At 37.2% G+C, this 13345-nt stretch overlaps 1 protein-coding gene across 1 annotated transcript in view; it reads left to right on the top strand.

Annotated features, from left to right (window-relative positions):
• Cpa6 (carboxypeptidase A6) overlaps positions 1–13345 on the top strand; it is a 279460-nt gene that overhangs the window by 262912 nt on the left and 3203 nt on the right. Inside the window, exons 9-10 of the mRNA XM_078016398.1 lie at positions 7848–8050; positions 12406–12490. Coding sequence (XP_077872524.1) covers positions 7848–8050; positions 12406–12490 — 288 coding nt within the window. The remainder of the gene's footprint in view (positions 1–7847; positions 8051–12405; positions 12491–13345) is intronic.

Raw genomic sequence — 13345 nt, 5'->3', positions numbered from 1 at the left:
TCACATCCTCCTCATAATTTACAATTATTTGTATTCTTTTGGTTTTTGCTGTGTGTGTGTGTGTGTGTTTGTGTTTGTAGTGTGCTTGGGAATCAAACCCGTGGCCTGGCACATGCTAGACAAGTGTTCTACCACTGAGCTACACTCCAGCCCTATTGTATGTATTCTTGATGATTGCCATTTTAACTGTAGTGAGATAAAATTTCAAAGTAGTTTTGATTTATATCTCCCTGATACTAAAGATATTGAACATTTGTTCATATATTTGTTAGGCCTTTAAATTTCTTCTTTTGAGAAATATCCATTTAGTTCATTTGCCCATAAATTAACTGGGTTATTTATTGATCTTAACTGGGTAACTTACTGGTTTTAAGTTTTTTAAGTTCTTTATATATTCTGGATATTAATCCCATTAGAGAAGTAATTGACAAAGATTTTTCTCGAATTCTGTAGGCTCTCTCTTTATATTCTTATTTTCTTTCATGTGTAGAAGCTTTTGAATGGCATCCTATATATTTTTATTGTAATTATTTCCTGAGGCTTAGGAGTCCTACTGATGAAGTCATTACCTGTACCTACATGTGGGAGGATTTCCTCTATGTGGACTAATTGCAGTTGAAAAATTCTTGGTCAAATTTCTAGGCCTTTGACCCACTTTGAGTTGACTTTTGTGCAGGGTGAGAGATGGGGATCTAGTTTCATTCTTCTACATATGGATATCCAGTTTTATCAGTGTCATTTGTTTAAAATGTTGTTTTTTTCTGCAATATATGTTATGGGCAATTTTGTCAAAGATTAGATGGTTATATCTGTGTGGGTTTGTTTTTTTGTCTTCTACTGAACTCCATGCCTATTTTTATGCTAATACCATGTTGTTTTTGTTACTATATCTCCATAACATTATTTAAGATCAGGTATTAGATCTTAAGCACTAATCTTTTTGCTTAGAAATTCTTTGGACATTCTGTGTCTTTTACTCTTCCATATGAATTGTAGAATGCTTTCCCTAGTTTTGTCATTGGTAATGTCATTGGTATCTTGGTGGAGATTACATTGAATCTGCACACTGCTTTTGGTAATATGATCATTTTAACAATATTAATTCTGCCTATCCAGAATATGGGAGGTCTTTCCATCATCTAATGTCTTCCTCTGTTTTATTTTGTGTTCTGTAATTTTCATTGTAGGGGTCTTTCCTCTCTCTGGTTAGAGTATTATAAGATATTGTTATTTCATTTATTTTATATATATATATATAAACATATATTATATAAAATAAATAAATATTATATATAAAATATATATATTGACTGTAGTGAGTGGATTTTTTCCTGATTTATTTTAACTGATATATAGAAAAGTTATTGATTTTATGTGTTGATTTTATATCTTACTACTTTAATAAATTTGCTTTTATATCTCTGGAAGACATCTGTTGAATAGAATTTGCTGTTATTTTACTAAGGATTTTTACATCTATATCCATCAAGGATATCTGCCTACAAATTGTTGTTGTTGTTGCCATTTTGTGTTTTTTTTCCCTCAGAATGTCCTTGTCTGGTTTGGGCATCAGGGTGATAAGTTTGGAAGTGCCCTCCCCATTTTCTACTTCATGGAATAATTTGAGAAACATTAGCATTAATTCTTCTTTAAAAGTCTATTCTTGCTTGCTTTGTAGCTCTATTTGCATGGAATATTATTTTATAGTCTTTCATGTTCATCCTGTAAGTGTTGTTGCCTGTTAGATGTGTTTCTTGCAAGCAACACATAGTTGAGTCGTGTTTCTTTAATCTAATCTATGTATTTAGTCTATGTATTTTAATTGGAGAGTTAAGGCCATTTATATTCAGCATTATTATAGAGAGGTGTTCATTATTTCCTGACATTTTGATTTATTCTTAATGTTTAATTGGTCCTAATTCTCATTTGCTTAATTACTCTTCTAATGAGATTTGCCTTTTCTGAACTCTGCTGTTTGGTTTTATATTCTTGTGTGTGCAGGATTTCTTTAATGCTGGCTTAGTAGTCATTGATTATTTTAGATCATGCTTACCTTGGAAGGTTTTTATTTCTTCTTTGATTCTGAAAGATAGCGTTGCTGGATATAGCAATCTTGGTTGATAGCTATTTTCTTTCAGGGTTTGTAACACATTGTTTCAACTCCTCCTGGATTTTAGGGTTTCTTCTCAGAAATCATATGTTATTCTGATTGGCTAACCTCTAAATGTGACCTGACATTTCTCAAAGCTTTTGGAATTTTATCTTCATTCATTCTGGCATTTAATTATAATGTGTTATGAACAGGTTCCTTTTCAGTCTTGTCTATTTAGGGTTTTAAATACAAAGTGTATCTGAATCTCATACCCAAAGTTTGGAAATTTTTCTGCTGTTATATCACTGAATAGGTAATCATTGCTATTCCTTCCTTGCTGCAAATGATTCTTAAGTTGTCCCAGAGTTCTTGCATATTCTGATCATTTTTTTTCTTAATTGCTGTTTGAGTATTCAAGTTTATATATTTAGTCTTCAAGGCCTGATAGTCTGTCTTCTACATGATTTAATCTATTGATGAGACTGTTTTAGTCAACATATTTGCTGCTGTGACTGACCAGAACAATTGTAGAGGAGGAATGATTTATTTAGGGGTTCATGGTTTCAGAAGTATTAGTCCATAGAAACCCAGCTCCATTCCTCAGGGCTCGAGATGAAGCAGAACATCATGGAGGAAGAGTGTGGCAAAGGGACGTGGCTCACATGATGATCAGAAAGCAGAGAGAGAGAATTCCTCTTGCCAGATACAAATGTATACCTCAAAGCCACACTGCCAATGTCAATGCCTCACCTCCTCCAGCCACACCCCACCTGCTTTCAGTTACCACTCAATTAATCCCATCAGGTGATTAATTTACTGATTGAGTTAAAGCTCTTTCAACCCAGTCATTTCTTCTCTGAACCTTCTTGCATTATCTCACTTGTGAACTGTTGGAAGACACCTCACATCCAAGCTATAACATTCCACCTCTGGCCTCCAAAAGCTCACACTCTTCTAACAATGCAATACATCTAGTCCATTCCCAAGAGTCCCTATAGTCTCAACAGTTCTGAGATTGCTCACCTTTCAAGTCTAAAATCTTTTTGAGGCTCAAGGCAATCTCACATTTTGAGCTTCTATAAAATTTAAAAGCAATTCACAAGTATCCAATATATAAAGTTACAGAGTAAATATTTCTATTCAGAAAAATAGAGTCATAGAAAGAAGAGTTGGGACCAAAGCAAGACTGAAATCCAGCTAGGAAAACAAGTCCTGTAGTTCTGTGTCCTGCACATGGAGTATATGGCATCATGATGTTCTCTCCAAAGGACTTGTGTAGCCCTACCCCTGTGGCCTTATTGGTTGCAGCCTAAGTGGCCTTTCTGTTGGCTTGTCTCTGCTCAGTTCCTATAGCTTTCCTAGGATGATGTCCCACATTACTGATAGTTCTTAATCTTGGAGGTCTCCAATGCAGCTTCAGCTTCCTCCTTACATCTCCGCACATTGCCCTCTCCAGGGCTTCCCACAGGGACTCCAACCCTGCTGAACTTTTCTGGGCCTCCCAGGCCTTCCTTTGAAATCTTGGTGAAAGTCTCCTCAACCCCCTATTTCCAGCATTCCGGAAGAGGTTGACACCAATGTCTGCCACTATCTTGAGCAGTAGCCAAGCCTCCAGGGACCCTGGCTGCATCAGCCTCCAACTGCCTGGATGGCTGAGCAAGTTGGAAAAAAAAAACTTTTTAGGTCCTCTTGTGCAAGAAGAGTGTCCCACTGGTCTCTTTATCAGGAGAATTTTTTACCTTTACTTCCTTTAGTCTGAAATGGGTATGGTCTTGCCAGCTCCTGAGATGCCCTGAAGCCATCTTTCTCATTGTGTCTGGGCAAAGCCTTTAACATTTCTTTAGTGACAGTAAAGTCTTTAATAACTGCAACTTTCTCAGCCCCAGTTTTACTCCCACCTTTCAAGTCCGAGCTTTTCAAATCTTTCTGCTCTGCTTTCTGCTCCTTATTATCACAATAAATTTGACTAAAAGCTTCCAGCAATATCCATGCCACCACCTGAATGCTATGCTGCCTAAACTTTTTCTTCCATCAAAAGTCCATCACTTTTAAAATTAGCTTCACAGAAAGTCTCAGGACATGGGCAAAATGTAGACAACTTCTCAGTCAGAACATAACATAAAGGCCTTTAGTCCAGTTACCAATATTGTCCACCTTTTCCTCTGAACCCTCTGTCTTCACTGTCCATAGTCCTATTGGCATTCTGGTCTTCTGAGCTCCCATCAGAATCAGCCATTAAGCACTACAACAATCTAAAGCATTTTCAGCTGCTAAGCATCTCAAAATTCCTCCCATCAATTTCAAAAAGCTCAAAGTGCTTATATGAACTATATGGGTAGATTAGTCACAGCAACAACCCCACTTCTTTGTACCAATTTCTGTTTTCGTCAGGTTTTTCACTACTATGACCTAAGGACCTGACCAGAACAATTGCAGAAGAGGAACAATTTTTTCGGGGACTCACAGTTTCAGTGGTCTCTGTCCATAGACACTTTACCACTCATCTTTTTAAATTGTTTACCCAACATTTCCTCCACTTTGATGTCTATGGAATCAATTATTGAAGTGTTATAAACTTTTGGGGGTATCTTATTACTTTGTAGTTTTATATTACCTATATTTCTATGTTGATATTTGCATATCTGCTGGGATGATTATTTCTTCTATTGTTATATGAGAGACATTTTAGTAACCTGTTTTTGTCCTACTGTATGCCCCAAGCTGGGCAAGTATCTAAGTGTCAACACTTTCACTCAATGTGATCTCACTGCTCTATTTAGTCTCTTGCTCCATTTTGAGAGGTAGTAATCACCAGCAACTGGGGCCACTTAAGAACCAAGAACCATACTAGTAACCCTTTTAAAACTTCTCCACATGCAAAATGAGAATTATGATTTAGAATATCCTGAGAAATTAAGCATTACAGAAAGTAAAATTACTATTAAATTATATAGAGCATTAACAGGAAAAAGAAAAAAGCAGAAAATAAAAAAAATAAATGGGAGGATAGAAATGGAGGTGATATAAGGGAAAAAAGAGAAACAAAAGTTGAGAGTATACTTGTGAACAAGAAGGAAAAGTGAGAAAGAATAATTCTAAATAATGCTTTGAAACATTAAAAGAAATACATAAAATTGGATTAAGGAGTATACTTTCAAATAATAAAGGTGACCCATCGAATCAATACACAAGATAATATCTGTCAAATCAATAACTGATATTAAAGCGTTATTCCATGTTGAGCTATTTGGGATCAAGAGACTTATTAGTCTTCCCTGATTTGGACTCCATCCAGTTTTGAGAGACTTAGTTAATACTCATACTCCTCAGCTTTACCTCTGTATTTCTCTGGGCATGTGGTAGCAAACTTACCAGCCCACTTCTAATTTAAATCTAAGAGTCTCCCTTTATTTTTTGGTGTGTGTAAGCATCTGATAACTTTCTGGAGGGTCAAAGGACACAACCCCTAATTTCCTGTGGCTTAAAAGTCAGGTCTCTCCCTGGTTGGGAATATAGTCCATAGAAATATTTCATGTACCCAGGTTTGTCAAAACAGGTATGAACTCACATGTGTAGATTTCAGGGTACTGTGGAGTTTGGTGCCTTATGGTAGAGGTATGGCAGTCCAGCAATAGTAGTACTGGGTGCTCTGTTGGAGGCAAGGCAGCTGCCCCAAACTGGTTCATACATGTCAGTGGGCAGCATCTGGGCATGCTTATCATTGACTGGGGAGCTCAAGTCTGCAGGCCACCTGTGGTGGTGGGGGGCATGTTGCACTGCTAAGGCCATAGGAGGTTTCTGCTGGATACTGGGGGTTTCATGGCTTTTTCAGCTGACAGGACACACTGTTATCAGGCCCATGACTGGGCATACTTGGCAGAGGCCAGCATCTGTGGGGTACCTGGCACCATTGTGATCCAGGTAGATTTGCTGCACCTTATGGATCTCTGGCCAGCAGCTGGGGCACTTGCTGCTCCCATGGTGCTACATACCTTTAGAGTGACTCTGTTCTGCTCCACCCTCCTCCTCTTGTCTGGAGTGGGAGAATGGGGCTTGGCAACATTCAGCTAGCAGCGATCCCTCTACAGATTACTGAGACAACCATTTCAAAGGTACTGCCTATGATAATATTTTCGCTGCCATCTGTAAATGGGATGAAGCTGTATAGATTTAATTCCTTCTAAGAGGGCAGTCTTAGGTGTGGTCTCTACAGGATGGCTGCCCAGCACCGTTTTCCACCAGCAATTTGAGATAAGCTGTGCACATCTCACTCACAAAATGGCTTTTCAGCTCCTGCTCTGGCTTAATTTGATCTGGCTTTCTTTTCTCCTGTTTCTGAAGTTAGCTTGCCAACTTTGCCTCTCTCTCTTTTTCTGTTACCCCTCCCTTCAGCCCACTCTGGTCAGGATTTGAGGTTAACAAATTCTTTCCTATTTTCTGTCCCAGTTTCCAGAATTTCCAAGTCCCTCCAAGTCTCTGACTATCCAGTATTGTGTCTGGGCACATTTCCTCTGTCACTCACCTCACTGATTAACTCTGATCAGCTATCCTCTCACAGCTTCAATTATAGACTTCAGAGGAGTCAGATGGGCTGCCTAGTTCTCTCCACAGTTTTCTCCAATTGAATCACTCTTCGTGTCTTCAAGATCCAGCCAATTTGTCTTGTTTTTCTTCTCATATTCAGTAGAACTGGACCATCTTACAGAACCATCAAGAATTTTCTGTTAGTTTATGGAGAGAGTTATTATTTTCTAGAGGTAGGGGAGACGTAGTAATGGCCCAGAATGGCAAATAACTACAGAAAATGTCATTTCTAAAATTTCTTAGAACCATAATGCTTGGTGATTACTAAAGTGGTTCTTATTTTCCTCTGTCCCCTCCATAAAACTGTTAGTAAGTTTTCCCCTGTTTGGAAGGCTTTTTCTAATTTAAATATCATTAAAATGTAATTTTAAATATTTCTAAACTACGAGATAACTAGAGAAGCCTCTTGGGTTTTATAAACCAATTTGGAGATTACTGATCTAAAAATATGGTAGAAATTAGACCTATGTTCTTCAGAATTATTTCTGGCTGGCCTTCATGTTCTTGCTATTTGTTTGGACACTTTTATAGATGTCTATCCTCTTGATCTGACATTGACTTACTCAACAAGTGTTTGTAGAACACTTTTCATGTTATTGTTCTTGCTACTAGGTGCCAGCAAGAAAGACACAGTGCCTGCCTTCATAAAGCATTAGCATCCAGCAAGAATTTAGATAGAATACAGATTCAATGAAAGCAGGGATTTTTTTTTCTGTGTTGCTTATAATGTATCCCAGGTATCTATAATAGAATAAACATCAATTGAATGGTAAATGAGTAAATGATGAACACTAATTACATGTGTGTTGAATATTACGAAAAAAAAAAGGTACAGGTGTTGTGAAGCACATCTTAATAGTAGGCCTTCTCTGGGGGTTATATAGAATTAGTCCTCCTGAAAACAGAGACAGCCATCTCTTTAAAAGTAGTTATTGCAGGTTTAGTTAGCAATCATCACTTGGTTCCCACTCAGACCCTCCTTTGTTCATGGAGGCTTGAATCACCTCAGAATTTTTAGCATTGATTTCTATAAATAAGAAATTAGATAAATTGCTTAATAACACCATATGTTTATAAAAATAAATTTAAAAAATCACAGTTTAACAATGCTGATTTGTGTTTCTTCTTCCCTGCCTGCTCCCCCAATTCCATTTTCTTTTCTGACTTGCAGATGAAGGGGCCTCTGTGCACCCTTGTGACGATACCTACTGTGGCCCTTTCCCAGAATCTGAGCCAGAAGTGAAGGCTGTAGCTAACTTCCTCCGAAAACACAGAAAGCACATTCGGGCTTACCTCTCCTTTCATGCATATGCTCAGATGTTGTTGTATCCCTATTCTTACAAATATGCAACAATCCCCAATTTTAACTGTGTGGTAAGTATTTGACCCTTTATACGTGTTTCAGACTTCATGCTTCCTTTCTGATGCTAAGTGCTAGTGGTAATAGCAAACACACATTGTGTTTATTCTAAACTATTTGTTGACATATATTAACTCATTTATTCTTCATAAGGTTTCTTATCCCAATTTTTACAGATAAGAAAACTGAATCCCAGAGAGGTTAAATAATTACACTAAGCATACATAGTTACTAAACATCATAGTCAGCATTCAGCTCAAGACTAGCTTCAGAGTTGTTGTTTTTAACCACCATACTGCTTCTCAAATGCAGTCATTTCAAGCCTATTTACATTCTTACCACAGGCTATACTGAAAAGGTCAGGATGGATTTGATTAGTATTACAGCTTTGGTCACATATGCAGGGCTGTAATTAACTTTATTGAGTCAATAATTGTTCATAAATTATAGTCTGACTCTCATTAATTAAAAGCAAGTTTTAATTTATAAGTGCTATTTGCTTAATGCTACTAAGTCTCTGGGCATGCATCTGACAAGTTAGTACTAAGAATGAACAGACTTTCAGGCATAAGATTACTTGAAAATGAAAAAGCACCATTCTCTTACTCCTTATCTCAGAAACCCAACAGACGATCCCCTACAGGGCATAATACATTGTAAAATGAGTTCATTTTAGACCCTGTAGCATCTAAAGTTCTATAATGTTCAAAACCAAGAAAAACTAATAAAAATAATGTTAGAATTCAGGATAGCAATGACCTTTGGGGAAGGGGGAGGGGTTCAGTGATTGAGAGGAGACATGGGGGTTGCCTGGTTAAATGCTTATAGTCTATTCTTTGACCTGAGATGGTGGTTACAGGAATGTATTCAATTTGGGATCACTTGTTGTGCTATGAAATTATCTGTGTGCTCTTCACTATGTATGTTTGAGGGGTTTTAACTCCTGACACCAAATGTGTGGTGTCTTTTCCAACATCACTTCTCCAACTGGGTGTCCAGTTTGATTCAGTTCTGACACATACCTCCCAGGGTTAGCATCAAACTCCACAGGTTAAGGACTCAGTCCCATAAGACTGTTCCCACTTCAAACATCAGCTACAAGCAGTAGGTATTCAACTTATTCACTCTTCTGTCCAACTTGGCTAAAGAGCTCCAGGTTCCCACCACCCACTCCTTAGTTTTGATAATTCACTAGAAGGACTCACAGAGCTCAAGAAAGTGCTTTACTATTGTCAGTTTATTGTAACATGCACAGTTCAGGAAGGACATATGGAAGAGCTGCATAAGACAAGGTGTAGGATAGAGGCAGGGAGCCACAGAGATTCCTTAGCTCCTCAGGGGCACCACCTTAGCTCTCCAATTGTTCTCACCAACCTTGAAGTTCTCTCATTTTATAGGGAACTTTATGGGACTTCATTACATAGGTACATTGGAGATTGAACTCAGTCTCTGGACATTCTCCCTTCTTCAGAGGTTAGTAAATATAGTTGAAATTGCCAACCCTCTGGTTGCATGGTTTGGCTTTCTGGTACTAGCCCCTAACCTGAAATTTTCTGGGGGGCTCAGCCACCAATCATCACACTAGTATGTAAAGGACACTCTTATCATTCTGGACACCAAGGGTTTTAGGAGCTGTTATGTCAGGAAACCAGGGATAAAGACCAAATAATTTTTATTGTGTTACTTTCATATATATACTTGAATGAGAATTTTTTGAAAGATAAGCATTTCCTTTTTCCTTAATCCTTAAACTTCAAATACTATACAAACTGCTTGGAGTTTCAGAAATTCCTAATTTAGATATCCAAGCCCTAGAAGAAGTAGGGGACCTGAGAGAGCAAGGGAAACCTTTTATTTCATCGAAAGGCGACTTTGTTCTTGGCATTCCAAGAATTCTGAGCAAATTACTTCTGTTTAGAAATATTGTAAGGATAATAATTATACTCTACAGTACTATTCTTCAGCTGCTCTGTGGGTCAAATAGTCTTTCTTTTTGTTATTGCTGCTTCTACACCTTTGTTTATACTGACCTGGCTCCCAACCAACCATTTGTATATTATGTTTAGCCCTTTTTGGGCACAGTGTCTATATTCTTATAACAGATGATATGGACTATGCAAAATATAAAAATTATGAGATGAGAAATATTATCAATATTTTAAATGTAACTTCCCATCATGAGTTTAGCCTATTTTAGTTTTGTCTTGAATTGGTGGATGTGGCATAGAGTAGATCAATGGTTTTCAACAAAGAATGCATCTGCCTCCCAATGGACGTTCAGTAATGTCTGGAGATATTTTTCATTGTAACAGCAATGGAAGATGCAATTTGGCATCTGGTGGGTTGAGGCCAAGATACTGCCTGCCAAACATCCTACAGCCCCCCACATCAAAGATTTATTCAGCCCAAAAGTCAATAGTGCTATTGTTGAGAAATCCTTAAGGCAGTTAAATATAATCTAAATCACTAAAACTAAGATTAAAAATTCTCAAACTAGGCAATACCTCTATATTAACCAGAAGCCATTAAATTTTATCAAAATTGTTCAAAACATTTTATCAGTCTGAGTCTTTGTTTCTGATAATATTTTTAACACATTCATCAAGTTGCTTTAAATATGGAAATATTTGAAAAATATATATACTCCTTACTTAGCTGAGGACCAATAAGCAAGCCTGAGGTCCTTTTGGACAATCAGAGAGAAGAGAAAGAAGGAATCACTTTATTCTTTCAAATAGGTATCTAGCTGTGCCTCCCTGAAAAATAATTCTTGGGGGAAAAAATTGATGAAATTTCCAGTTTTTGTAGATAGAGCATATCCAAACCCCTAATCAACTTGCACCTGTACTCAAATGACAGAAATACATTGAGTCAAATTTTAATACCATATGTAAGCTTTGTGTATACAGGCAAAGTGGCTGTCTCTCTCTCTCTCTCTCTCTCTCTCTTTTTCTGTAATAGATGTTTTCCATGGGTTTAGTCATCTGAAATAATGAGGAACAAAAGTCTCCTGACCAGCAAAATGCAGTAATTTCTAAATGTAAAAATATCTGCTCTTGCCATGGAATATTGCTAAGATCGCTGGAGATGTTAAAATCTTAGAACATTCTCCATAAAGATACCTCATTATGGTGTTTACATTCCTTTTCTGTTGGCTCCTATGAGAAGAATGTCATCATCAGTGAGATCAATAATATATAGTCTGCCAGTTCCTGAAGCCTGGTCCCTGAATATCCACAAAGGGTGGCCTTTGCTGCAAATACTGCTTTATTCATCCCTGAGCTGAATGAGGACAGCAGCCTGAAGCTCAGTCCAACACACACCACCATGTTATCCAGAGTTCTTCAATTAAAATATTAAATTATTCATAGGCAAATTGAAACAGGAGAGTTTTGTACTGGTTTCAACATGCTTCTTTTCCTCTCACTTGTCATACAATACTTTCCTAACTCCTGGTTCAAATTAGTGCTTTTATATCATTTGAAAATGTTTTCAAGGACATTCAATATCAGTCTCACTTGTGTTTGAATATCCGCCTTTTAGGATTTTGATTGGGCCGAGTATTTTTCCCAACTAGAAAGAGTTCCACCTTAGAATTTCTGCATCATAGCAGTGCCTGACTAAGCCTGTGAGAGTCTGAGTAACCTTAGAAGTCATGAAGCACTCTGAAATTGATGTTCTCATCCCAGTAAGGATAAACACATCGCGTAAGAGAGGTCTTTCTTGCTTGATGGTTTCCTAATTGATCCAGATGTGCTTTAAATACCTTGTACATATCCACTGAAATATATGCTTAAGAATCAATATAGTTGTCTAAATACTCTTGCAGACTTATGCTTATTCAACATTCATATGAGAAATATTGATTAAGCATCTGTTATACACAAGCACATTGTGAAGGATCGGATATGATCTATGATTAAGACTGACATTATCCTTCCTCTGTCAAACATTTTGTAATTTATAGGAAGAGATGTCCCTGAGCAAAAGTGAAAAGGACAGGACACTACATCAGCTCAGAAAATATGGGTACTTATCCCAGCTCCACTTTTGCTATGTAACTTCAGGATACATGTGTAATTTCACTGAGCCTTCCTTTTCTCATCTGTAAAATAGAAATACTATCGATCTCTAGTTGGTTGTGAAATCAATCAGATGAAATGATGTGTTCTAAATATGTTGCAAATGTATCTTGTGACATGTATCTTGTGACATGAACAATATAATATTATTAAATATTAATAATAACTGATGTACCCATCGTTATTCTTTGTGTTGGTGGCCCAGAAGCCTTAAGCAACATGCCAGTGTTTCTAGAAGTTTCAGTGTAATAATGTAAGTGATATAACTTCTTCATTTCCCCTCCTAGGAATCTGCAGCTTATAAAGCAGTGAAAGCACTTGGATCAGTATATGGGGTACGATACAGATATGGGCCTGCCTCCAGAACATTGTGTAAGTTTCCTGTGTACTTGTATTAAAATCACCTCTCTTGAACCAATATCCTATATCATGACTTCTCTTTAAAAAGCCGAGAGTATATTCTCCCTAGAGTGAAATTTGTGACTATCAAATTAGCCAAGGAAAATGGAGAGAGTTTATATCTGATTAGTTTTACACAGCTTGACAGAAATCGCTGTACCAATTTAAACAAATCCTAAGCAGAGAATATGCTAAACATGCAGTAATGACTGCAAGTTGAATTGAGATCTTATGATAGTAGAAAGTACCAAAACGGGCTCCTTAAGCAATTATGACTACTGTAAGGGTGGAAATGGGCCTCACGAAGATAATGAAGTAAGAGTTCCAGCTTACAACAGTTTCCCCTTTTTTCATTTCCTTCACTATTCTTGTTCTGAAATACTATTTCCTATATAGCATCTTAGCTGAATTCTCCTTTTAAAAGTGATTTTAAAGTATTTCCTCTCTTCTATGAAACAAAAAGCAACTGGGTATATGGGAAGAACCAGAACAAAGAACTGTAAGATGTGGATTCTAGTCCTAAATCTTCCAGGTGTGTCATCCTGGCCAAGATATTTATTAATGCTGGGCTTCAGCTTCTACAACAGTAACATGAAGAATGAGACTAGATCATTTCTCATGGCCATTCAAATTCTAAAATTTATTGACTCTATGACGGATGAGAATTACATAGAGCTGAATGTCTTCGTGTGCCTATGATGGCAAACACATGCAGTAGGGATGTGTACAGATAGTAGCATTTGGTGATGCTCCTCAGTAAGGCAGCAAATTTCTTCTTGATGTCTTTTAATCTGCCCATCCTTAACATCTTGCCCCTCGGTTTCTGTA

The sequence above is a fragment of the Ictidomys tridecemlineatus genome, chromosome 7 (genome assembly GCF_052094955.1).
Source record: "Ictidomys tridecemlineatus isolate mIctTri1 chromosome 7, mIctTri1.hap1, whole genome shotgun sequence".
Classification (NCBI taxonomy): domain Eukaryota; kingdom Metazoa; phylum Chordata; class Mammalia; order Rodentia; family Sciuridae; genus Ictidomys; species Ictidomys tridecemlineatus.
Note: the sequence above shows the minus strand (reverse complement) of the source record. Positions and strands in the feature narration are given on the sequence as shown.